We start from the raw sequence: 26,909 nt of genomic DNA on the forward strand, positions 1-26,909 counted from the left end.
TCTGACATTCTTAAGGAAGATGTAGGAATTAATATACTTTTCTTGTTAAATTATGTGTAAACCTTAAAGCTGGTGTTTAGGTATGGAACATTTTGCTCCAACATGACTGAGCACCACTGCACAAAGCAAGGTCCATAAAGAAATGGATGAGCGAGTTTACGGTGGAGGAACTTGACTGGCCTGCACAGAGTCCTAACTTCAACCAGATAGAACACCTTTGGGATGAAAACAGGAAGGGACAATGGGGTTAACCTTTGGGATGAATTAGAATGGAGACTGAAAGCCAGGCCTTCTTGTCCAACATCAGTGCCTAACCTTACAAATGTGCTTCTGGAAGAATGGTCAAACATTCTCATAGACACACTCTTAAACCTTGTGGACAGCCTTCCTAGAAGAGTTGAAGTACTTATAGCCACAAAGGGTGGGCCAACTCAATATTGAACCCTACGAACTAAGACTAGGATGCCAGTAGAGTTCATGAGAGTGTAAAGGCACCCGTACTTTTGGCAATATGGTGTATATTTGTATTAGATGTACAGAAAATACCAGTTGGTTTGCCAGAAATCTTGTGAGCTGATAACTTCCTGTGCTCTCTGCCTGTGCACAAGGAGGGGTTATGGAGATGAATTGGAAGGGGCGAAGTTAAGAGATCTGTGTGTTTTGCAATCCAGTAATAATTAAGTAGGCAGGCTGACACCACATGCTTAGGAATTTAGAGCTGTGTTGTCATGTGAAAATGGAAGGTAGGCGCATACTAGGGCAGAGGGGATTTATCAAAACGGGAGTAGGCAGAATCTGGAGCAGCTGTGCATGGTAACCAAACAGCTTCCATCTTCATCCTGGTTTGGTAAATTCTCGTCTATATTTTTTACACAACAGCCACCTTTCTGTTTTGCCTTGAGATACACTTTAACTTGATTGACATATGTCCTTTGGTTTGAAAGAAACTAATTTAACCAGTAACAAGAAGACAATACTGGTGGTAGATAGGGATTTTTCTGTGGTCTGCATTATCTGAGATAAATAATAGAAAGTCTTCCATTACATTGAACAGATAAATGACAATATACATGGTCCACATAAATATTTATTTAGTAAATACAAAGCAATATTCTACACAGTATAAAAAAGAATAAATAGAATATAAGACTATTAAACAAAACAAAGTCCAACATGGACAAAGTACATTGAAGGAACAAGTTCAGGAAAATAGTGTGCTGGTTGATTTGTTCTCCGTATCTTTAGTCTCATAATCAGGTAAAAATAGATATGGCGTTGAGAGGAGGAAATATATTCATATAAGTCCTGAAACTTATCCCAGAAAGCTTGCAATGAACTCTGTGCTTACGGGTTTAACACTGAGTGTTATTCCCTATACACGGGGGAATTTATGGAACACCTACAGCAACTGTGAGGCAGAGGAGGGTGTCATCCATAGCAACCAATCAAATATGAAAGAATTATAATGAAGAGGTCTAGAGCAACACAAAATCCTTGGATAAGAATCACCTATTCATTACGCACTTTTCCTTTGTATGCTTGTATGGAGTACTATCTAGCTTCTCTGCTCTTGCCACAGTATGCCAACCACAGCTTCTATCAGTTCAAATGTAATTTATAAAGCAACCATTTATCTAGACAACCATACAAAGAATAAACTGCCTCTTAGGTGAAAAATTGGACATATAGGCATGATGAGAGGGAAAACGGATGCCCCGGAGAGCAGCACAGAGAAACTATAATGACTAAGCAAAGTTTTTAATGTTGCCTAATATTCAAGATTGGTTGACTCGGGATGCTTGATAGTCCCCCAAATATGAGATTGTTATCATTATTTGCATTGATTTATACAATCTAAAAATCTTCCATGTTGATAGACGACAAGGGAAGGTTGTATAGGCAAGATAATACCTAAAATGTTTAACTAACAAGTACAACCAGTAATAGGTAAGAAAATAAAAGTAGCAATAACGGGAAGCAATAAGAGAAATCCCTATAATCTAGATCAGCGTTTCTCAATCTTTCTAACATGGAGGAACCCTTGAAATAACTTTCAGCTCTCTGGGAACGCCTACCAATAATTACTTTATTGTTAGCTCATGGTACATTAACATGGTGGTCAATGAGCACAATGCTCCCTCCATTGGTGATCAGTGGGAACAATGCTTCCTTACATTGGCGGCCAGGGAGAGGAACTCTCCTTACATTGGTGGACAGTGGCAAGAATGCCCCCTTACAGATAGTCAAAAAAGGTTATTAGTGTCAGTGGCTACTTATCTAGCAGGAATTGCAAATTCCTTATGGAAGCACTAGCAACTTCTGGAGGAAATCTAGTGATCCACATAAACCTGGTTGAGAAAGGCTGATTTAGATTGTTTTCACATATAGCTGAAAATTGGCTGATGATCATCTCATGTTAGTTTGCTCTTCTCTCTAGTTGGTTCCAGCCATGATACAAAATTGTCAGTCTTTCTTCAGTTCTGTCCTTAACCATGGCATGCTTTGTATGAATATGATTTCTTATCTTGATAATGTAATAAGGTTTGCAACCAACCGGCCTGGGCACAAGACATTTTGCCTAGGTGGACAGGAAGTTTAAGACAGACCATACCTAGTAATGGTATCTTCAGAGATGCCCTAGCTTCAAATGGATTGCTTTTAAGTGAATAGCACATGTATTTCTAATATGCACCCCTATATGTTAAGCTGCACTATGATCTATTGTTTAATTATGATAATTTCTGCTAAGCATGGACACTTAAATATGAATAACTAATTTTGTTTAACTTGTTCTACATTTTTGCATAACCATTGCGTTATTGCTAATTGTACTAGCTAGAGAAGCCATTAAAGGCTGTTTTAGATGCTGACTTCTTAATATGTTGCTAAAGTTGTGTAATACAATATATGAAAATTGAAATCCTTTCTCCACCTTTCCCATTTGAGCAGCTGGAAACATTGACTTCAGATCCTGCAGTGCCACCTGCAGGTAAAATCTCAGATTTTATTCAAAGTATTCAGTTGTAATTGAGTTTTTTTAAGAAAGTCCTATTTCCCGGAACATATTTAAATTCACTAATACTCTACGTCCAATTAACTCTCCATTTGGGGTTGAATATTGGTTCATTTGCCACAACTACCCCTGCTGTGTGTGGCAGAGGAGACAGAAGATGAATAGTTTCAATGCTCCTGAATCAGTTTGTCTCTTGAGGCCAAAAAGACCAAATGTTCACAAGTCGTTTACTGAAAAATAAATATCCCATTGCTCTGGAAGGTATGAAGGCATCCATAGGTACTTTGCTGCCCTTGAAATCCAAGAAAAGCGATACAATGATGCTTGAGGCTAGAGCACAAAAGAGAATGGAGCGTGCAGCACTGCTGTCCCATACAATAAATAAGAATCCGTATATATAATAAACACACTTGTAGCTGTGAAAACAGCAGCTAGACTCTTTCTTGCTGTTGAATCAAGTTTGTTAGGAAGCTAATCAGAGGAGAGGCAGGCTGAATGGCATCATATTCGGCAAACACATGGCACACGTTGTTTGATGGATCTGTTGGATTCTTTGCCACAAAGCCAAATATCCTAAAATGAAACACAAACATATAGGTCATCTCACAGGACTGTGTATTTAATGACAATTATCAAGCATTAATTATTTTTATTCTAAGATCTTCACTGTAAATTCCTAACTTCCAACTTTCTGAGATTCAAAAGACGAGTTAACCGCCAAGGTTTTTTTTAATTATTTAGTTTAAACGCTACTTGTGTTTTGTACTGGGTTTTTAAAATAGCAAATAATAAATCTTCACTTTTTGAGTTCAGATTCACTTTAATTGATAGTGTCCTCGGATTTTGACACATGCTGATCTCTAGCGCTACAGAAATGCAGTGAGGATATTTTTGGGGAAAATAAGCCGTCCCCTATGTGAATCATTAGGTGAAGCCTTTTCTTCAGTACACAGGTGACAACATATGGGACTATATTTAATCCCTTTTAAAGAAAATTTGAGAATACACAGCTGTACTCAAACATTTGAAGATCACTTGTTTCAGATTTACGAAATATAATTTTTTTTAACATGACCATCCCTCCAACAAAGAATCATTTACTATCTGCCTGGAGCAGCCATTCTCAACTAGGGTTCCTCCAAAAGTTGCTAGGGATTTATTTGAACTGTTGTTGATGACCTCCCATTGGATGGTTCTTATATATTTCCAGGACTAAAACGACTTATCAAAACCAGCAGCATAACACCAATGATCTTTTCAGCTTGACAGGAACATTGACGACCACTATATGGTTTGCATTATTGCCATTAACCACCAATATAAGGGGAGTTTTTGCTAATGACCACTGATTGGTCATCCAGTGAGGGTTCCCTGAGGCCAGAAAATAATTTTAGGGGTTCCTCTAAGATAAAAAGGTTGAGAAAGGCTGGCCTAAAGTGAGCAAGGTAATTCTATAGAGTATCTTACCTTGAAGATTTACATTGTCTCTGCCACCTGAAAAAAAAAAAAAACATAAGTTTAAGTTTCATAGAGTGAACATCTTGCCATTTGATCCCATGCATTATTCTAAATTGATTACACACATTTTATGGAACATTGCTGTATAGGGAAATTATCAAATTTCTTAGAAGTGGAAATGTTTTTATACACAAGTTCCATTCTTAACTAGTATACTTGAAGCAAATCTATAACCCAAATATTTATTTCACCATTGGATAGGGAAAGGATAGAAACTCGGTCGTTTTTATTTTGGGCCTTGTTCACATTGCAAAAATTCACTCTATTTGCCCTGGTAACCATTGGCACAAGAAGAGGGACTGATGGGAATACACATTTTTACAGTTGTCCTTGAAGCTGGAACACAGAGAAAATATTTCAATTAGGACACTGCTTTACGTGACAAGGGTAATTAGGACACTGCTTTACGTGACAAGGGTCAAATAGGGGATTTCTCATCCCTTTGGAGTGATTACTACACATGCCCTGTGATGTCGCCAGTACAGAAAGTATAGAAAATTCTTCAGAAAAATAACCTGATCATGGGTTTTTAACTCTTTTCTACACTATCCAACATTAACAAGTTTTTAGCTAGATATAAAATAATATATATATATATATATATATATATATATATATATATATATATATATATATATATATATATATATATATATATATATATATATATATATGAGATATAGATATCTATCTATATATATATATATATATATATATACATATACATATATATTTTTTTTGTTTCATATATATTTATTATACTTTTCTTTTACAGGGGAATGTATTATGTATTAGAGTACCAAAACAATTCAGGGTCCTTTTTATTAAACCAGCTTGTTTTAATTATGGTCTTTTGTGAAGCTTTGACGTATATTCTAACCTCACTCGAGAATCAAGATTGGTAGGAGCTACATGTGCGCAGTTGAGAATCCCTAGACTGCATCCAGACTGTAGGTGTTATTACTCACACTTTGTTCACACTGCCTAAGGCTATTCACTTTGTGTAATAGGGTGGGGACCGGCACTCCACCCTTACCAAGTCCCAACATGATCTCCACATTATAACCACCAATTTCTTACACTATCATACTGCTGCTTTTATATATATATATATATATATATATATATATATACACAGTGGATATAAAAAGTCTACACACCACTGTTAAAGAGGAAGTAAACCCTTTCAAACCACTTTGACCTACAGGTAAGCCTAGATTAAGGCTTACCTGTAGGTCCAAGCAATATCTCCTAAACCTATATGGTTTAGGAGATATTTGCCCGAAAATGGGCACCGCTGTCTACGCGCATGCGCCGTAGACAGCGGCGCGCAGGCGCACTAAATGCGGCAAGTCCAAGAATGGATTTGCCTAATTTGTCGACTCCCGTGCGCATGCGCGGGAGTGACGTCATCGCGGCTTCGCCGAATGGCAGTGGCGGAGCTGCGAGACGCGACTCCCGTGCGCATGCGCGGGAGTGACGTCATCGCGGCTTCGCCGCAGTCATTCGTCGGAGCTGCGAGACGCCACCAGCAAGATGGATGCGGCGGACTACAGGGGACAGCGGCGACTTCGCTGGCTCCTGTGTCAGGTAAGTGACACATAATGAGCTACTATGCGATGCATAGTAGTCCATTATGCTTTACCTTTGCAGGGAAAAAAAGAGGAAGTAAACCCATCAGGGTTTACTTCCTCTTTAAAATTTCAGGTTTCTGTCACTGAAAAAAAAAATGAGACAAAGATAAATAATTTCAGAACTTTTTCCACTTTTAATGTGACCTATAAACTACACAACTCAGTTGAACAACAAACTGAAATCTTTTATGTGGAGGGAAGTAAAAATAAAAAGCTAAAATAATATGGTTGCATAAGTATGCATACCCTTAAATGAATACTTTGTCGCAGCACCTTTTGATTTTATTACATCACTCTGTCTTTTTGGGTATGGGTCTATCAGCATGTCACATCTTGACTTGGCAATATTTGCCCACTCCAAGTCTGTCAGATTGCCACGGCATCTCCTGTGCACAGCCCTCTTCAGATCACCCCACAGATTCTCATACAGATTTAGGTCGTGACTCTGGCTGGGCCATTCCAAAACTTTAATCTTCTTCTGGTGAAGCCATTCCTTTGTTGATTTGGATGTATGCTTTGGGTTGTTGTCATGCTGAAAGAAGTTTCTCTTCATTTTCAGCTTTCTAGCAGAAGCCTGAAGGTTTTGTGCCAATATTGACTAATATTTGGAACTGTTCATAATTCCCTCTACCTTGACTAAGGCCCCCTGTTCCAGCTGAAGAAAAAAAGCCCCAAAGCATGATGCTGCCACCACCATGCCTCACGGTGGGTATGGTGTTCTTTTGGTGATGTGCAGTGTTATTTTTGTGCCAAATTTTTGGAATTATGTCCAAAATGTTCAACCTTGCTTTCATCAGATCATAATACATTTCCCCACAAGCTTTTGGGAGATTTCAGATGTGTTTTTGCAAGATTTAGCCAGGCTTGGATGTTTTTCCTTGTAAGAAAAGGCTTCCGCCTTGCCACTCTACCCCATAGCCCAGACATATGAAGAATACCGGAGATTTTTGTCACATGTGTCTCCTGACTGATACCTTTTAACAATGATATCACTCTGATGCTTTGGAAGCTCTCTATGGATCATGGCTTTTGCTTTAGGATGCAACTAAGAAAATGTCAGGAAAGACCTACCAGAACAGCTGAACTTTATTTGGGGTTGACTCCTATTTACATGTGTTTTAATGTGATTGCTTAATTCTGAACACAGCTACAACCCCAGTTATATGAGGGTATTTTAGTTTTTTAGTTTTTCTTCCCCTTCCTAAAAGATTTCAGTTTGTTTTTCAGTTGAATTACACGGTTTATAGATCACATTAAAGGTGGAAAAAGTTATTTTTGTTTTTTTTACATCACAGAAATCTGACATTTTACCAGGGGTGTGTAGCCTTTTTTTATATCCACTGTATATTACATATATATATATATATATATATCTCTATATCTCTCTCTCTATATATATATATATATATATATATATATATATATATATATAATTCTATATGCTCCGCCTTTTAATGATGTGAACTTTTAATTTTAGCCCAGCTAATCTCGTAATCTAGGCACATCTTCCAGTTAACCCGGATTTATCCTGGACCTCCCCACAGACTACACTGTAGATGGTCATGCAGACTGGACTAGGATTTACACTAGCCCCTGAAAAATGAAGGAGTAACACTATGATGAGGTCATTTGTAAACTCTCTGCTACTGTAAGTATGATTGGCAAAATAAGCTCTGATTGGCTGTCAGTATGGGCTCTCCCTCTCCCTCTCCCAGTTTGAGTGCTTCAGTGCAGAGGATTGCAGGGGGTTAATATCATGACTAACTGGGGTATTGGTAATGCTTCTATGGAAATACATGTAATTTTTTGTAATTTTTTTTAACCTTAGGATCTGCCTCGTGGGTTAAGCTTTAAACTTACTGTGCCAGATCTGTTTTGTTTTTGACTCACACATATATTCCTAATAACTGCTGTCATCATTGGATCTGATGTATGAGCATATCGGATATCACTCTGATATCACTGCTTAGACATTCAGAGTCTCTCTGTCACAGAGAAATGTATGGAGAATTGTAGAAGGCTGCAGTCATGGAGGCAATCTTGCTTTTGCTTTTATTTTTTTTAAATGGCATATTAGCCGTTTACTCAACGTTGAATAGTCACATATCTTACTTTACTGTACATACTAAATCACTTGTAAGACTGCACTTTCACCAAGGCAGTGGTTCCCAGAAAACATTATATTTTTTAGTCACATGCAAAAATAGCTTCCACCAGCAGGCAGAGCTGCAGTTAACATCTGCAAGAGTAGGATCGATGAGAAAGGGGTTTCATTCCATTTTACACTTTCCATTCTATGACCAAGAAAACTACTCTACTCACTTTCTGAGGTCAGGGTCCACACTGCAGAAACTGAGGGTCGACACAGGGTAATGACGTCTGAAAAACACTCTGTGGAATAGAAAATACAAAGATCAATCCCTGGGCAAGCAGAAATGTACTTTATTACAGAAACATCGCCAGTGAAAACTCCTTACTTGCGCTGGATGTCGGTCAGGGTCACTCCCTGTTCGGTGGCTTTAAAGTTTACAATAGTGGGCACCTGAAGGTCAGCCTTCTCTAAAGTGACGCTCGTTGCCTTCTGGATGGCACTGGATCCAGTCAGGGTTTCAGTATTGATGGAGTTCAGATACAAGACGTTGCATGCTGTGTGGAAATAAAAAGCACGACACATTGTTTACAGGATGATATTTTGAAGCCATGTTGTAGATTTGGATTTGCTGGCGAGAAGCACCCTAGCACATAAAGCACAAAATTCCAAATGGCTCTAGATTCCATGGACCCTTACTGTTAATCTTTATTGACTTTCTCGCACTTCCTTGCATTGATGGAGCTTGGACGCCAGCTCCTGGCTTTCATACAGTTTGTTGTTGAATGTGGATGTCAGAAGACCCACATCCAGAGTGCTCCATCTGCAGCAAAGGGCTTGAAATATCTCCGGTTGGAGAGAAGATTTCCCTGAATCTAGATGTTGGTGACAGAGAAAGTCCTGCCAATCTGCCAATTTTCCACACCTGAGTTGTGGACTGTATACATCGCTGCTCAAGATAGGATCAAGTCTGCTTCCCTTTGTGTCTCTCTGTGTGAGAGCGGGGAGTGTACAGACACATTTGGCCAGGGAGGCATCCCATTATAGCAATTTCCCAATAGAAACAGGGAATTGGCAAGGTACACTACCCGAAATGTAGGGAATTTGGTCAGGAAGGAAGCAATTTAAATTGTTGCAAGGAAATGGAAATAAGTTAGCACACCGACTTCAGTTCTGATGCAAAAATACCCAAGGTATTATAAAAATGTAATAAAGGTATACAAATGTTATAATAAATAGTGAACATTATAGTTGCAATATAATTTACAGTATAATTGAGTAACAAAATGCGGTAAGTAGAAAGTATCTAGTAACAAAGGATTATCTTACATGACAATAGTGGCCACAAGTGGCATAAAGGGAGAATGTGACCTGATTTATCAGGGTGCTCAGACCTCCATGAGAAAGTATCTCCATATTTTGTTACTTGATTGTATTATACATTCTATTGCCAACATACATGTTAACTATTTAATATACCTTTGTATATCTTCAGATTATTATAGTTGGCATGCTAATTTCATTTATTTTTATTGGTTTATGTTGAATGATGGACCACTAAAATTAGTTAAGCACCCCTGTGTACGAGACAGTATCCCTAAAGCTAGCCATATACTAGTAGAATTTCCTTTAAAATTTTGGTTCTAAGAATGTTCACTAGATTTCCAATGTTTAGTGGTGTCAATTTGATATAACTTTTTGATATAAATTTATGACTGCAGCGGTGAGACAATTTGAAGGAGCAGGAATTTATAACGGTAAATGTGGTTTTCACTTGTTTCATAATCTAATGTTAAAAGCAAACAAAATTTTGAAGAACTTTTCAACAACATTTGTCAGGTCATTGAATGTATTAAGAATGTATTAAGAATTTTCATACAAATTTTCGTAAGAGTACTTGTACAAATATTTGTTCAAATTTTTTCTAGTGTATTGCAAGCTTAATGCCCCGTACACACGAGAGGACAAGTCCGACAGACTTCCAAAGGAGTTCCGTCGGAGTTCTGCTGGAATTCCGACGGAGTTCTGACAGACTTTTCGGCCGAACGGACTTGGACACACACAATCACACTAAACTCCGACGGATTCGAACGTGATGACGTACGACCCGACTCGAATAAGGAAGTTCATAGCCAGTAGCCAATAGCTGCCCTAGCGTCGGTTTTAGTCCGTCGGAGTAGCATACACACGAGCGGAGTTTTCGAAGGGGACCGGGTCCGGCGGAGTTCCTTCGGGAAAATTTGAAGCATGTTCCATATTCTAAAGTCCGTCAGACTTTGGTGAATCAAAAGTCCGTTGCAGCCCACACACGATCGGATAGTCTGACGGGCTCGGTCCTTCGGACTTTGGATGTTGAAAAGTCCGCTCGTGTGTACGCGGCATTACTCATTGCAGGTAGTTAAAAACACTTCCAGCACTTTATACCTGCTAGAATTTTTTGTGATAGTGTTAATTTAGGTAGAGGGATGCCCTATATCCATAATCTGATGTGATATTTTTTGCTTTTTGTTTAGACTAGCATTCTCTGTTGAAGCACATAAAAAAGAATAAAAGGTTTTTTAACAAAAAAAAAAAAACTAAAAGGATAACAAATTATATATTTTAGCTATACATTTGGAATTTTTGTCTTACCGGCTGAAGTTTTGAGCTCTGATGTAGCATCTGGCAGACTCTCTGGGCTGCTGTCTCCATCGCTCCCTGTAAATAATCAAGATAAAGTTTTATTGTAATGACTTTTCTTACATGAAACCCAAAGAGTTTAAAAATCGAAACAAAAAAGATTTGGTCAGTTTTTTTTGTTATTAGTGTTTGGTATTATATATTATTGCTAAGAAGTACTAACTTAACACCATTTTTAGTATTCTGGGTTTTCTAAAAAGAAAGACCAGCAATAGCATCTCCTTATCAGGCTGTCTCTCTTTAAACCGCGTACAGTGCTCTACAAAGCAGGGAAGGACAGGGGGAGTCTAGCCATTCTTCTGACTAAAATAAACCCTTTAACATACATTTTGAATGTGGTTCATCCCTGTGGAAGATGCACTTTCTGAACCGACACCAAAAATACAGAAAGAAGAATTAACAGCAACACACTAAAATGTTAAAATGTAAACTGTGCATTAGAGGAAAAGGTAGTAAGTAATGCCTCTAAATTTGAAGCACAATAGTGATATCTGGAAGACACGGTGAGCCAATCATTGAGCCAATCAACTACAGTGTGGTGAAGATGACTTTATCTACAAGCCGCTGCAATGGTCAAAAAAAAGGTATATATATATATATATATATATTTTTTTTTTTTTTTTTACTCCGCAAAATCACAAAATGTGACTTTATTGTAATAATAAATTGCAAAATAGCTTGTGTATAAATTATACATTTTGTTTTCTTAAAAGGGAGTTCTGCTTTAAGAGTTGTATAATGGGTCTGGCTTTACTGGCTCTTTTCCTGTCACAAGTGGTGACAACAGCATTGCCAATAAGCAACTGGTGCAAATAGGGTAATTGACAGTGATATTCCACATGCAGGGAATTGTTTTCAAGGCCAACTGAGGTCTGGAGAACTAGGCCTTTAATAATACAATAACAACTTCAAAAATTGAAATTACAATTTCTGGGATATAATTAGTACAATGCAACAGCCTTGGTCCACTAAGTGAACAACTTGGAAGAAGTGCATGTTGAAGTACTGTTGTCTTCCAAACATTAATCCAACAGCAGTGAGGGAAAGTAGGGGGAGAAAAAGCAGAATTAAGAGAGGAGTAGGGAAGAGGAGAGGGTCAGCAGGCATCCGGGAATATGGTTTAACATTTGGCTCAGGATGGGTGTATGCTAGTGAAGGCCTTGGAGGTAAGTAAACATTTATAGACCACTGACATCTAAAACAAGGACCAGCATTTCCATGTAATGAGGAAGGAATCCATACTATCATGCTCTTCTGCTATCAGGCTCTCCATAAGCCTCAAATCATTCATGGTTCAAGAGTGTCTGGAATTTTCCAGCATCTGGAAATAGTGGACCAGCCACTAGGAATAGTTCTACAATGTCCTTTATAGAGCCATAGGGAGATCTAGGGGCATGAATAGAAGGGCTATCTCTGGCTTTCCTGTCACTTCTGCCACCTGGATATGTTTTTAAATCTGGAAGACTTTCCTCCAAAAGGGTACATTTTTGTGCACCAAATTCCCCTATTAGCTTTAGTAAAACCATAGAAATTAAAAGCAAACCTGTACTCGGAGAATATAAAGATTCTCCTAGATTGTAAGATCTAACGAGCAGGGTCCTCTGATTTCTGTTGTAATGAATTGTATTATGACTGTATTGTCTACCCTTAGGTTGTAAAACGCTATGCAAACTGTTGGCGGTATATAAATCCTGAATAATAATAATAATAATAATGATAATATAGAGGATCTTCTGAAAATACCAGTAGCCTGGCCATCATGCTGTTTCAGTGGTTTTAGGAATTTTAGACACATAGACAGGAGACGGTGCCAACACCCATCAAGCTAGACGTTAGCAGATGGGTCTTTTGGACATCAGGGGGGATAGGGATAATCAAGAAAGGCTTAAACTGACTAATGAAGAGTCCATATAGTCCATGCAAAAGCACCTGAAGAGGCAGCCCAGTGAAAAGTAAGAAGCAACTTCTGGAACAGCTGGGGATAAAGCACAGGCACCAATCTAAGTGTAGTATTATTGTAAATTTATTACACATGTAGTTGTTTGTACTCACAAAAGTGAAGTGACAATAGGCATTGGGCAGAAAGTGCAGGGCATCCGCAGAGAGAGTACATCCAGAAGGCTTCTGAGGTGAATGCTCAGAACGGGCAGCACTGGTGGTAGCCGACACTTCCTGGAGTCTGGAACGCACAGGGAGCAGGGCTTGACGTCACTTCCGGGATGTGTTGAACAAATAGGCAATGCGTTTATGGAGCCTGCACTCCTTCTTCTACCTGAAGAAGTCACTTCCGGGACGTCACTTCTAGCGACGTGTTTACGGAGCATGCGTTCCTTCTTCAGTGACGTCATCCCTGTGCATTCCAGACCCCAGGAAGTGTCAGCTACCACCGGCGCAGCCTGCTCTGAGCATTCGCCGCAGAAGCCTTCCGCATGCCCTGCACTTTGTGCCCAATGACTATTGACACTTCACTTTTGTGAGTATACACATCTACATGTGTAATAAATTTACTCTAATACTACACTTATAATGACGCCTGTGCTTAGGAATTTTAAAGCTACTGGCTCATAGCTATGTTGATACATTCTACCTAAATGTGAACATGAATGACATACATACCTTTGTCAGCAATGCGCAGTTTGCAGGGTAAAGATATTGGGGTGATTGTGTGCTGGTATACCAATGCAGAGAGGCTCCCTAGAATAAAGTATAAGAACAAAATATGTAAGACTTGAACTGATACATGAAATGCATAAATTTGCCTATATATAACAAGAAAACTCAGGTCAAAAAAATGTACCAAAGTAAGGCTCCTCTGCGGCACCTTTCAGATGGACTCCTTTTGCAGACGATTCAATCAGGAAATGTCGGACTTGCTCATTTATTGTGTTATCTGTTGGTACAGTAGAAATTGTGTTATGACTATGTCACGCTGAGTGACGTCTAAATGTTGAAAACTAAATTTGGGTGTCCTTTTATTCAACTCTCTCTCCCCTTGGTTGTCTATGTACTTCTTTCTTTTGTCTATTTTTCTGTGCACATTATTGTAAGCTACAGGCATAAATTTAACATTATAACTTCTGTACAATTATCACTGAATAAAATTACCTAGAAGGAACTTATTGTCAGATCTACATATTTTCATCAATATTTGAGAAAACATTAATCATTTGGCAAGTTGTAATGATGTGAGTCATTGTGAATCATAAAGTGTGCTACAGTGAAGGTTTGGCATCATTCATCATCCATTCCAGATTTCCAGTGACTAATATTGTCTTACATTACTGCCTATGATTACAAGTCACCTCTGTTTTCTAGGCCACTTAACAGACTAAACCCCATTTGTTCTAGAATGTGCCAAGCCCTTAGTAGGAATGCCAAAACATAACACAAGAGACTCTTATCGAATGCGCCCACTGAAATTCTGCAATACAGTGTTCTCTTAGATGTTTGCAACAAAAGTTACCTTCAATGAAAGATACAATATGGCAAACTGATTTATTTTACTGTATCACACAATTTAGAAAAAGTTGTGAACTTTTACATTTGAAACCTTAATATTAACCTAACCTGGGCAAAAAACATTTCCAACATAGCTACCCTGCCCTAAGCAGACATGACTCTTTAAATTTAGTGCTGCTTCGCTGCAGTCTGCCTAAGCTGAATTGATTTGGTATTTGTTTGGTCTTCTTAATGTTATAGATTGTTTCTGCCTGCTGTCGGGGGAGTATCCTGATAATAGTGAAAAAGGTTCCAATAATGCTGGGTTATGAATAATTATGCACCCCCTGGCCAACCAATAGGTCATTTTTTGTCAGTTTTTTTAGTTTTTAGGCCTGCTGTCTGAGGGAACCCATGTTCTTGTGAGACTAGGACTGGGGTCTGGGGTGGCTGACTAGAGGTGGCGTTTTCCCAGCAGGAGTGGAACCAATCCTGAGAAGGAAAAGCAAGGAGGAACTTTGTGTAGAGATGCCTGAAAAGCTGGAATTTGGCTTGAACCTAACATGAAGTCTTGTGTCGTACCCAGGAAAGTTATGCAACATCTACTTGAAACTTGTGTGCCCAAAAATCACAGACTGATATAAAGGTTCTTACCTAGAAACATCTTACCAGCTATCTAAAAATGTTTTAGGCAAGGTCAGGTTCTTCGCTACTATTTTTTTATTTCCAGAATTTATATAGCACAAAAATAGCATGCAGATCTTAGACCATCTGGCTATTAACCTAAAAAGCAGCTTACAATGTAATTTCCCTACAAACTCAAACACTTGCTTAGCGTAGTTTAGGAGGTAGCCAGTTGACCTACCAGTATGCTCCTAGTTTTTGAGAGGAAGGGGGAGCATTTGGAGGAAACCAGCACAAACACATGGAAAATGTACCACCGCAGATGGGGTCTTTCATTGCACAGCATACCAACCTGTGTTTAAGGGTGTTCCTGGAACCTTCATAGCAAGCCCAAAAGATCCACGGTAGGATGTGCTATCACGGATAATGAAAGTTCCTGGCTCCTTGTCCTTTAAATACTCGATAGCTGCAATCAAACCAATAAATATTTTTAACTGCTGTGTCAACAAGAATTTACAGAGGAAGGTAGCTATGCCAGCCCTACAGTAAGACCGTGTAGGGCTAGCGTAACCACCCTAAAAATGAGGATCTAATAATATTTAGAAATGCAGGAGCAACCATGGATAATTAGATATATGTGCAATGTAAGGCAGAATTTTTTTTTTTCCATTTGGGTTTAGTTAAACATTAAATTTAGTGTAAATGTACTAACAGTAGGACATGATGACGTATGACGGGACTAGAAAAGGAAGTTTAATAGCCAGTAGCCAATAGCTGCCCTTGCATCATATTTGGTTCGTCAGACCAGCTTACAGACGAACGGTTTTCCTAATAGGAATTTAGTCCGTCAGACAGATTTGAAACATGCTCTATTTCTAGGTCCGAAAAACCATTGTACTATACCACACACGATCGGACTATCCAACGGAATGATTCCGTCTGACCTATTCTGCCGGACAGTCCAGTCGTGTGTACGTGGCATGAAAGTTCCTAAACTATTTGTGCTTTCATTTTTTGGATAGATGTCCTTACCTTGGTCACGATTGATGCTAGGCTTAAACCAAAGCTTGGATTTGTCCATAACAAACTTCATGCCAGGCTGACCATCTTTAACAGTGCCTGAGAAAACAAGAGCAAATGTTGTGCTTATTTAAAATGTAATATGCACAGGCAAAGAGTGCCTTCAATTATACTGTCTTTAGTGAGGTTATTATTTACTGTATAATTATGAGTCCATTAAGCATTTGGCATATAAACTGAATATAGAATTTATAAGGCACTTACTGTCTGAACATGTTGGGATTGAAGACTCGGAGTATGTTTTGTTAAAACTAGAGGAGCCTCTTCTTTTGGTTCCATTCATTAGGTTTCTGGAGGATTTAGGGGAGAGGTCTTCATTCTCTAAACAACCATTGACCAGAAGGATGGGGATGTCCATGCTGGAATTATTGACAGATGGGGGGCAGCTGTTGGCGTGACCTTTTGTAGAAGGATGAGTAGAAATTTTGGAGTGATAAAAACTGCCATGGTGGTCAAAGCGATGAATGGGAGTGGTAGGTGACATTATGGCAGGACTGTTTAAATTGGAAAAGGACCCCACTGACCCAACTGGGCTTTCTGACATTCTTGAAGAAAATTGATGGCCATCTGTGTCATCGTATGTAAGAGAATGGGCGCTGTTGTAAATTAAAATAAAAACAAGTTACATGAGATTTTTATGGAATTGTTTTAGGTAACTAAAAATAAAGTTTACAAACGAAATGTTAAATATCTACTTAAAAGCCAAAGCTGGTTACGAGTGCTGTCTGTAAAGTACCTGAATTAGCATTATTAGCAGTACCAATATTGCTACTCCTCTAATTTGTTATCAAGGTTTTAAGTCACTTACCTTCCCAAAATATAGCTGGTGTCTGATCCTGGACTTGTGGACATGACTGACATATCACTGGTGTGGAATGAGGGCCTTGTGTAGAATGAACTGTCCGAGCCAAGTGATGAGGACAAAACAGAATTTGGTTGACGTGACCTTGTACTCGGGACAGCGATGGTTTCCGCGGCTTGGCGGAAAACTCCAGTAGATGAACCCTGATGCTGATCTTGCCGCCTGCTGGCATGGGATTGAGGTTCACAAAAGATGAGACTGCCATTTGGGGTGCAGTTATTATCTGTTCCCCGTGAAATGAGTATGCCCTCATACTTTGGTGTGGGACTTGCAGATCGTTGTATGTTCTCATGAGCCACTGCTCTGATAGGATTGGTCTCCACGCATTTTATTGCTGAGAAAAGAGCAACAATGTATTTATTAAAGTTATTTCATTTAATTTAAAGATGTATTAATGAATACAAAGCAGAATTAATTTGTGTATTGTTTGTCTGTCTGGAGTTAAGCTTTAAATGTAGAACATATGAGATTAAAATTCTAATATTTAAATCGCTAACCTCATTTACCTTATACTGATTCATCATCATACGAATATTTTTATTGCCCTCTCCCCAGTACAGAATATCTGTTTACTGAAAAACCTCTAGAGCTATCTGTTTTGGACATATATGTATGATTGGGTCTGTATATGGTCAAACTGCCCAAACCCATGAATGGGTAGCTTAAGCTTTGCATGAATTGCCATATTATGTGACAACTCTGTGGACTGAAGTTGATGACAGATGAAGATGGTGCTGATCACTGGATTGATTTCTGTGGTTTGTTACACAATAGTTCCTAAACATGTGGTTCTAATTTGTTTAGCATTTTCAGCCATCACACAATTTTTTTAAACATATAGCAGAAGATGATTTGTTAATTTTTTTTTTTTTAATACTGCAACAATTTATTTGCTGCCTCAAGGAAACATTGCTGTGATAAGTCCAAATGAAAAGTGCAGTCAAATTTGTGTGGGTGTGCAGGTGTGCCGTTACCTGTGCAATCATGTCTAAGAAACAAAGCAAAGTTAAACCAGGCTAGACTAGACACATGTGCTTCCCTTAAAATCAGACATAACTTACATACAGAGACATTTGTCTTTTCTTACTATTAAGAGCTTTCCTTTTAGTACTGGGTCAAGGACCCCTGGAACTCAAGGAACAGATGGCAAGATGCCTACCCTCTACCTACTCTACAAAGCTAGCATATCATGCTTGTATATCTGCATGTATTAGTAATTGGGCCAGTGCAGGACAAAACAATGATAGCCACCGTTTTGCTCCATGAGAGACTGAACAAGATTGGGGGAAGGGGGGTTCTCGCAGTAGAGAGAATAGAGAAAAAAGAGTGGTGCCGTGTGGTTAAACCGATCTGACTTAAGCTGGCCATACATCAGTAGAATTTTGTTTGTTTTCAACTGTAGTGATGAGAAAATTTGAAGGATCAAGATAGAAACATATTATCAAACTAATGATATTCTAACTGTGGATGTGGTTTTTATTCAGGGAAAAAAATGTACATAATGTAATGGGCATGTTCTATGCAAAAAAAAAAAATGATATATCAGGGCTTTTGAAAGGCTCTGGTAAGCAACTTTTCAGAATTTCTGTACAATTGTTTGAACGTAATTCTACTGCCCAGCCTAAGTCATAAGAGCATTTTGAAACAGAGGCAGGTTTTGATTAGTGATATGATAACCAAAACATTTTTCTTCTATCTGGGTGCTAAGGTAGCTTATAACTCATCAAAATGGCCCATTTTTCTCTGTGCTAAAAAGACACTAATTTTAGGTTTTGGGAAAACTAAATACAGTGTTTTTAAAAAGCAAGCAAACAAAATCAATGAAAGCTAAAAATGTGTTCATACAAATGGAAATTAACTTACCTAAATGAATAAGGGGAATAGGGCATTAAGGGGTTAACTATTGTTTACTGGTGGTATAGTAAGATCAACTGGCAATAAAAAAAAAAGGTTTAAGCTTTTTAAGCAAAGTAGGGAAGGGTCACATCCTCCATCACATGTTTTTTCCATCTGTCTCCCTGTTGGGCAATTCAGGCTTACCTAGTGACCATTTTCACCTGGACAGAATATGAAGAAGAATCCAATTTTATACAGTTATTACTGGTAGAAGGGTGTCATTCTCCAAGTGGGGACACATGTTCTTGTGACAACTATTAAAAGGTGTATTTCTCTTTACTTTGTGGAGATTTCCTCTCACTTTCTGATATGTCTCCGGGACAGAAAACTAGTGGAAATATCTCCAGTGGGATACATTATTATGAAGTTGGCTTCTCAAAAAATTGGCTTTGGTGCCAGTTGCCCTACTTAAAACTCAGTACAACCTAGAGACATTGCTGAGTCATCTTTAGCCTCTGTGACTCATGACCTGACCTGTGCTTCTACTTGACCTTGCTTGCTTCCCAACTCTCTTGTACCTTATATCTCTCGCTACTGACCTTGCCTTGTGTCTAAACTGTCTGCTCTTTTAGTACATCTTCTGCCCATTTTATCTCAACCTCAGTCGGAATTGTGACTTCATTCCCGGTTGCCAAATTTGTACCTCTGCTGCCCATTAGTTGCTGACTCTTGCTTTCCATACCATGATTTTGCTTCTTGCTCCTGCATGTTCTTGAGCATGATCTACAAACTAACATTCTACACAAATCCAGTCTGAACCTTCCCAGTATATCAGCAGTATCCAGACAGTCTCCATATCACCTGCTGGACTCTGACCCACCACAGGCACTCATGCCATGTCAGGTCCTGCTATACCCTGTCACCAAATCCAGGAGAGAGTATTGGGCAGGAGATGTAAGCGAAGCCCTTTCATCAACTCAGCCTCCACTAGGTATGTGACACCCAACAGGGGTTCTCATACTTCCCCCACTTTAGCCAAATCTACAAAAAAAGTTTGGGCTAAAGTTTCAATTTAGCAGAGGTTACAATTCAGGTAGATTTTAAGTGAAAATCAGGGATTTTACTAACATCAAGGAAAATCAATGAAAAAAACACAGCTGACTTTCGTGGTATTCAAGTTCTTGTCTCTTATTTATCAGAGTTGGAAAAATCATCAGTGCGTCCCTTGCAATTATTGTGCAAAATGATCATTAGAATCTTATCTTGTCTAGTTGGCATGTGCCAGCATAAACGACCTATTTCAACTCTGAAAAATTAAACTTTTTTTCATTATGTAAACACAATCTATAATTTTCTTTTTCTTAAATATATTTACTACGATGAGTTTACAGTAGTTTAGTCTATGTACTTGTCATTGTAACATTTTATGTATTATACTATCCATTTTATCAGCTACTGGAGATGATGATGCTATATAATAAATAATAATAATAATAATGCTACTTACAAGGACTATGCCTATCGGGTTATAATTAATTTGATAAATGATTAAAAAAGTAGATGTTCAGTGTTCAAGCAATAAGTACCCCCATACTATTTGGCCCTCTGAAAATCCCAAGTTGAACATGGCTTGGCTATGCCCATGAGTCCACATCCTACACTAATACGCAGCTCTCCCGCTCACATCACAAGCCAATCCTACCCCTGCAGGCATAATTTAGGAATATGATGGCTTTATTATACACCTTACCAAAAGAAAAATATTTTACATTTAATACCATGCGCTGCCTCACTGGGCAGGGCTGACTTAATGAGGACAAGCAAGCCTTCCGGCATTATATTATGTAATAATCACAGACTTATAACAAGTCAATATTGTGCCTATACTGTTCTAAATTGCCAAGCCCTCGGGTTGTTGAATATTTTGTTTGCTGTATTACTCCTTAAATACGTCAGCGACGGAATCTTGCTAGTAACAAGGAGGTTTTTTTTCTTTTTATATGCTGTCAGTGTCCCTGGTGGGGAGGTTCTGAAAGATTCAAAAATTCTGAGTAGACACTGGATGAGTAGTAGAGATAAATCTTCTAATAAGGACTGCAGTGATTGTGGTCTACAAACCAATTAGTCTTACTTTGGAAAAATCCCCATTTGCCCCCAGTTAATTCTGAAAACAGGGGGTGAAGGAAAATTTCCCAAGTGGGACATAACCACTTTCTACTCTATCCAAAACAAAATAAAATTTGTACTTTAGATACACAGGTGCTTAAAAAAGTAACTCCTCGTTCACAAGGGTGGCTGAACCTATACAATGTAAATTCCAATGTATTCCCACCCCCATCCTTGAGAGCCATATGTGCTACATATGGCCTTCCATAGAAGCCAATAGTTGTATGCAGATATATGCCGGTACGTGCCTACAGTCACATATGTGTTTGAAGATAGATCCTTGGGTGATGGAAAATTCCATTTACTTTTATGGAAGTCTTTACAAAGCTCCTATGGCTCACTGGTGATGGCAAATATGCCAGAAATTATCTTGTATGGGCTGGGTGTGGGCCTTTTTGGTGATTTATGATGTTTTAATACTGATATTGAGATTATGAAATGTCATATTCATGTTCTTTGTCACTTTAAAAACAGGAAGACAATGCCAATTCTGCTTGCTGGGGGGGGGGCGCAGGGATGTTTAGTAGGAACTAACTTCTTTTTAGGAGTTATCACCCCTTAAAGTGTTTACTGTTCCCAAGTCCCCAAAAAATATGTTTTGGCTTGAGTTAGACCTTTTAGGATATCTAAATCCAAGAGCAGCATTAGTTTTTCTTTACCATGGTAAGAACACGTTCCGCAAGCAGAAAAGTTACCAGTTGATATTGCAAGAAATCTAGTTTCCTAGTCACTTCCTGTGAGAAATGTAAGCACAAGCAACGTTGTCATCCTTCTGCAAAATAATTACCCATCCTCGATGGAGGAAGACATATTTGAAATAAAATCTAGGTGACAACCATGGCTCCTTCACAAATACAGAGGAAGTGTGAGTGTAGCCACCCAGGGACAGTAAGTGTGTTACCTTACCTGGAGGGCTTGTGGTTTTGGCTGTAGCTGGTCTACAGGGTGAAGGTTCCCGTTTTTTCTTTATTAGATCAGTGTTCATAGGCAATGGTTGGAAGGTGGGATCCAACTGTAAGATAAGCTGGTTGAGATTGTCTATGGATATATCCAGTGATGGAGATATTGCCTCTTCCTCATTGACTTCTACTTCTGATCCATTCATAGCCTTCTGTTGGTTAGTGCTGTTGTTGCCTGATAATGTTTGCTGACCATTCTTGGAAATGTGAGGCCCTTTCTCGGCAGTCTTGTTAAAGGAACCCGAGTTTGGGTTCATTGGTCCACAATAAAGAGCTGTGTCAGCCAACCTGTGGCCACTGACTTGTGTTGTCATCTGCCCAACAGACCGCTCTGAGGTGTAATAGGAGCATTTGGTAGTCATCGATAGACCTCTTGGATGTGCCACTTGTCTGAACCCACCTCCGTCTTCTTTGGGTGCCATGCAGACCGTCTGTCCCACTCGCAACACATGGTTAGGTATTACTTGGGACATGATAGCTTCCACTTATAAATATGAACTTGGGATTCCTAAAAAACAAAACAAAAAATTTGTACTAAAGCTAATGATACTGAACCTTACTAAGTGTGTGCTGAAGCCTTCTAAATTCTTGTATAAAGCTAAAGCCAGAGCTAATTGTGCCTAGATGTTTTATTAAAATCATTATTTATATGCTTTGCATAAAAATAATACATACATTTCAGTATTTGCATATATTATATTATTGCAACGGCTTTTTTACATGCTGACCTAGTCTAGAAATTACAAGCTACATGTAGGATTGCATATTTGAGATGGGGGGTGACTTTTTTGAAATGTGGAGTTTTGCTTGGTTACTTTTTGCAAGCTCATGACAGGCAATAAAGCAATAACAAGCAATAATAATAATAATAATAAAAACAATACAAATATAAAATAAAATATTATAGTCCATCTGTACTTAACACAAAAAAGTACTAAAATACTTCTTCTGCAAAGTATTAATTTTTCTATGGTTAAATAAATTCACATGCCTGTCGCCAGCAGAGAGTGGGGAAGAGCGGCCATATGCCGTCATTATGGAGGAAATTATCTATTGGAAAAGGCTTTTTAGCCCATTTGTTTAGTACTTCCCCCAAAAAAGTGCTGATTAACGATTGTCACCTGATCTGCACAACAAATGGTTGACTCAAGTAACTATTATCTCATGTGTGAGGGTATCTGAGTTGGCCATGGTTATGAGGAGGGAGCTGGAATGTGCGTACACATTGAAATGGCAAAATCATGTTTATATCCGAACAATTGTGACTTGAGTGGCAATTGGGATGATCTCACCAAGTCGACTGCGATCCCCTAGATCAGGATCTCCAAACTATGGCCTTCCAGCTGTTGAGGAACTACACGTCCCATGAGTCATTGTAAAACTCTAACATTCACAGACATGACCAGGCATGATGGGAATTGTAGTTCCTGAACAACGAGAGGGCCATAGTTTGGAGATCCATGCCCTAGAGAACAACAGACCTTCATGTCTGCTATGATCAAGAAATATTTTTTCAGTTCCTTCAGTTTTACAGCCTTGATCTCACCAATGTCCATATACTGACCACTACTTTGAAATTAAAAGAAGATATTATGCAAACAATATTTTATGGTTTTACATCCATTCACCTTTTTACAGAACAGAACTATTCCTGGACTCCTTCTAGAAAATGCTTTTTGCCTGCCAGTCATGCTGATCCTCTGGCTTCAATACTTATTCAATGACCTAGAACAAGTATACTGTCCGTGAAATTCAACTCCAGGCTGGTACACTTGTTTTGTGTTAGTGACTCAGTAATGCTGGCCACAAAATGGAGTGAATTTTGATCAGTTCCTAATAAACCAAGCTAAATTCAAGCAGTAGATGGCAACTTCCTGCTTGGTATTTTTCAATCTGACAATCAAAGGAGCTAGATGGAAAATTATCAGCAGAACAGAGTCTACATCCAGTGAGATGCATCCAGGTATTCTGACAGCCGCAGGTACTGGCTGTCGGAATACAATAGCCGGCAGGGTGGATTCCTTTAGGGCGGATGGAGAAATCAAAACATTCCAGTTGTTCAGTTATGAAACTGAACAAGAAAAATCTTAATCTGGCCTTACACTAGTAGATTTTTGAACAAACGTTTGTATGAAAATCGTCAATACATTCAACTGTTCTGTGCGCGTTTTTCGCACACTGCATTCAAACGTCCCACATTTGCATTTTGTGACAAGTGTCAATATTAAACGAATGATACCCCAAACGCAGGTCATGCGTTTGCTGGTGCTCTGGCATATAGTGGCCTGCCACCGGATACTGTCCGCCCCATACTGCACAAGAGTGATGTAGGTCAAACAAAAACAAAGAATATTCCCAGCTCAACTCCCCGACCAGTCTGCAACCAACCAAATTATTCTAACAGTATGCGTTAACAACAGGGGTTTAGTTTGCACATATTTACAAATACATGCGTAAGCTGTGGTTGAAAACAAATGTTGATCAGACTCCAATAACAATAAGAAAATCGAACAAGTGTTCTTAAAGCTGAGTTCCGCTTAAAAAAAAAAAAAAAGTCAGCAGCTACAAATACTGCAGCTGCTGACTTTTAAAATTTGGACACTTACCTGTCCCAGGGTCCAGCTATGTGGGGAAACAAAGCCCCACTTGTCCCCCCTCCTCTCAGCAGCGCCGACATTGTCACTGTGGGCGCCCGGCTGTGACTTCACAGCCAGGTACCCACTGCGCATGCGCGAGCTGCGGTGTGCCGTGACTGGCCGGGCAACAATCTAGGACCTGTAACGTGTCCCAGATGATAGCCAAGAGGAAGGGGGGAGAGGTGATCTCCCTTCCAGTGCTGCGGTGCGCTGGGAGGAAGTGGGAGCTGGATATCTGCCCCCCCCCAAAAAATGACATGCCATTTCGCATGCCTGCGGGTCACCTTCTCTTAAAGCGGAGGTTCCATTTTTGGGTGGAACTCCGCTTTAAAATTAAAAAATTTTAGTGTATGGCCAGTGTTAGTCGCAAAGCCAGTTGAATAGCAATGACATCAAGCCACTAGCATGTTCAAAGAGGGATTGAAAATGTGCAAGTATTCCTCTTTTTGAGGACAACGCTGGCCTGGTTCGCTTTACTTCTCCTAAATATTAAAAGCATTAAATATGTATTTAAATGTGTGTCAGATATCTATCTGGTCCTTCGCTGTGCCCTGTGGATCTTAATATTATATTAATATCAAAATAAACACACCAACATATATGTAAATGTGTGTGTTTCTTATAAAATTAATATAATATTAAAAAAATATATAATATAATGTGTTTTTATATATATATATATATATATATATATGTATATATATATATATATATATATGTTGGTGTGTTTATTTTGATATTAGTATAGTAAGATTAAGATCCACAGGGCACAGCGAAGGACGAGATAAATATCTGACACACCTAAAAGAAAAATATATCTGTGCAAAAAAAAAAAATATATATATATATATATATATATATATATATATATATATATATATACACATACATATATATATATATAAAAGAAAAACATATCTATACAAAAAAATATTATATATCTATATATATATATATATATATATATATATATATTTTTTTTTTTTTTTTGCATAGATATATTTTTCTTTTAGGTGTGTCAGATATCTATCTGGTCCTTTGCTGTGCCCTGTGGATCTTTCCTATCTTAATCCTTTCTCTTTCCTATATTAATATTATACTAAACACACATGTATATATTACATTATATTGCGGTGGATGTTTCAGGATGGAGAGCGGGTAAAGGGGAAAGGGCTAGTCAATATACCATTTGTGGACCCCTTCCTTTTTCTTAATGAACACAGTGAACAAACTCACTGTGTTCATTCAGAAACTGCAGCATAGTAAACAAAGTTTACTATGCTTCAATGTATTTGAGCTGTGGGGTGCACACCCTAATGCAATAGGCTGTGCACACCTATGGCTGGTTTGCTTTACTTCTCCTAAATATTTAAAGCCTTAAATATGTATTTAAATGTATATTTGACGTTAAATAATATTTAATAATATTAATACTATACTAATCAAAATAAACACACCAACATATATATACACACATACATATACACACACACACACACACACACACACACACACACACACACACACACACACACACACATATATATATATATATATATATATATACACATATTACTTCTCCTAAATATTTAAAGCATTTAAATGTAGATTTGGTGTTAAATAATATTTAATATTAATATTATTAATACTATACTAAAATAAATAAACGCACACATTTACACACACACACATATATATATATATATATATATATATATATATATATATATATATATATATATATATATATATATAAATATATATATATATATATGTGTGTATGTATGTATGTATGTATGTATGTATATATATATATATATATATATATATATATATATATATATATATATATAACATATAGCTATTATATTAATATTATACTAAACACAAATGTATATAAAATATTACATATATCATTAATATATTAGTTATAATATTATTATAAAATTAAACACAAACATAGATATATATATATATATATATATATATATATATATATATATATATATTGCATGTATTAAAAAAGAAAAATTATATTAATATTTTAGTCTTTTGGGAATATTCCTGTAGTTTCGCTGTATTATTGTAATTTTCTTCTTTTTTCGACTACAAGAGTATACGGTATATAAATGGTATTCCAGAAAGGCAGACATAGATATTAAAGAATATAACGTACCTGCTATGTTATGCTGATGGTTGTCTACTGTTCAACAGTTGTCTTAATCTGAGTTGAGAAATCTTTGCCTTGTAGGTTGGTTATATAGAGGAAGAAGTTCCACCCCTATTCTAACCCTTGCCTTGCCTATGCACACATAGAGACAGGCTTGGTGACTGCGGCTGTGACACAGCTGGGCTGGATAGAGCGTTGTTAATGC

At 38.0% G+C, this 26,909-nt stretch overlaps 1 protein-coding gene across 1 annotated transcript; it reads right to left on the reverse strand.

Moving 5' to 3' along the window:
- Window positions 1-1,069: 1,069 nt before the first annotated feature.
- TNS4 (tensin 4) lies at window positions 1,070-26,909 on the reverse strand. Its single transcript, XM_077459856.1, has 13 exons — window positions 26,711-26,909; window positions 21,846-22,406; window positions 16,884-17,271; window positions 16,280-16,671; window positions 16,028-16,114; window positions 15,348-15,461; window positions 13,731-13,823; window positions 13,550-13,627; window positions 10,886-10,951; window positions 8,643-8,811; window positions 8,488-8,556; window positions 4,481-4,507; window positions 1,070-3,586 (listed from the first exon to the last, which is right to left on the reverse strand). Exons 2-13 carry the CDS (start codon window positions 22,369-22,371, stop codon window positions 3,445-3,447), a joined length of 2,151 nt encoding a protein of 716 aa, XP_077315982.1. The 5' UTR covers window positions 22,372-22,406; window positions 26,711-26,909; the 3' UTR covers window positions 1,070-3,444.

This window comes from Lithobates pipiens, unplaced genomic scaffold (assembly GCF_037356315.1).
Source record: "Lithobates pipiens isolate NorthernLeopardFrog02 unplaced genomic scaffold, aLitPip1_a1.2 Scaffold_28, whole genome shotgun sequence".
NCBI classification, from domain to species: domain Eukaryota; kingdom Metazoa; phylum Chordata; class Amphibia; order Anura; family Ranidae; genus Lithobates; species Lithobates pipiens.

Coding starts and splice junctions, on each gene's coding strand:
- TNS4 (XM_077459856.1), bottom strand. CDS start 22,371: ATGTCCCAAGTAATACCTAACCATGTGTTGCGAGTGGGACAGACGGTC. Junction 17,272..21,845: donor CAAAACCACAAGCCCTCCAG/GTAAGGTAACAC, acceptor CTCTTTTCTCAG/CAATAAAATGCGTGGAGACC. Junction 16,115..16,279: donor AATCCCAACATGTTCAGACA/GTAAGTGCCTTA, acceptor TTGTTTTCTCAG/GCACTGTTAAAGATGGTCAG.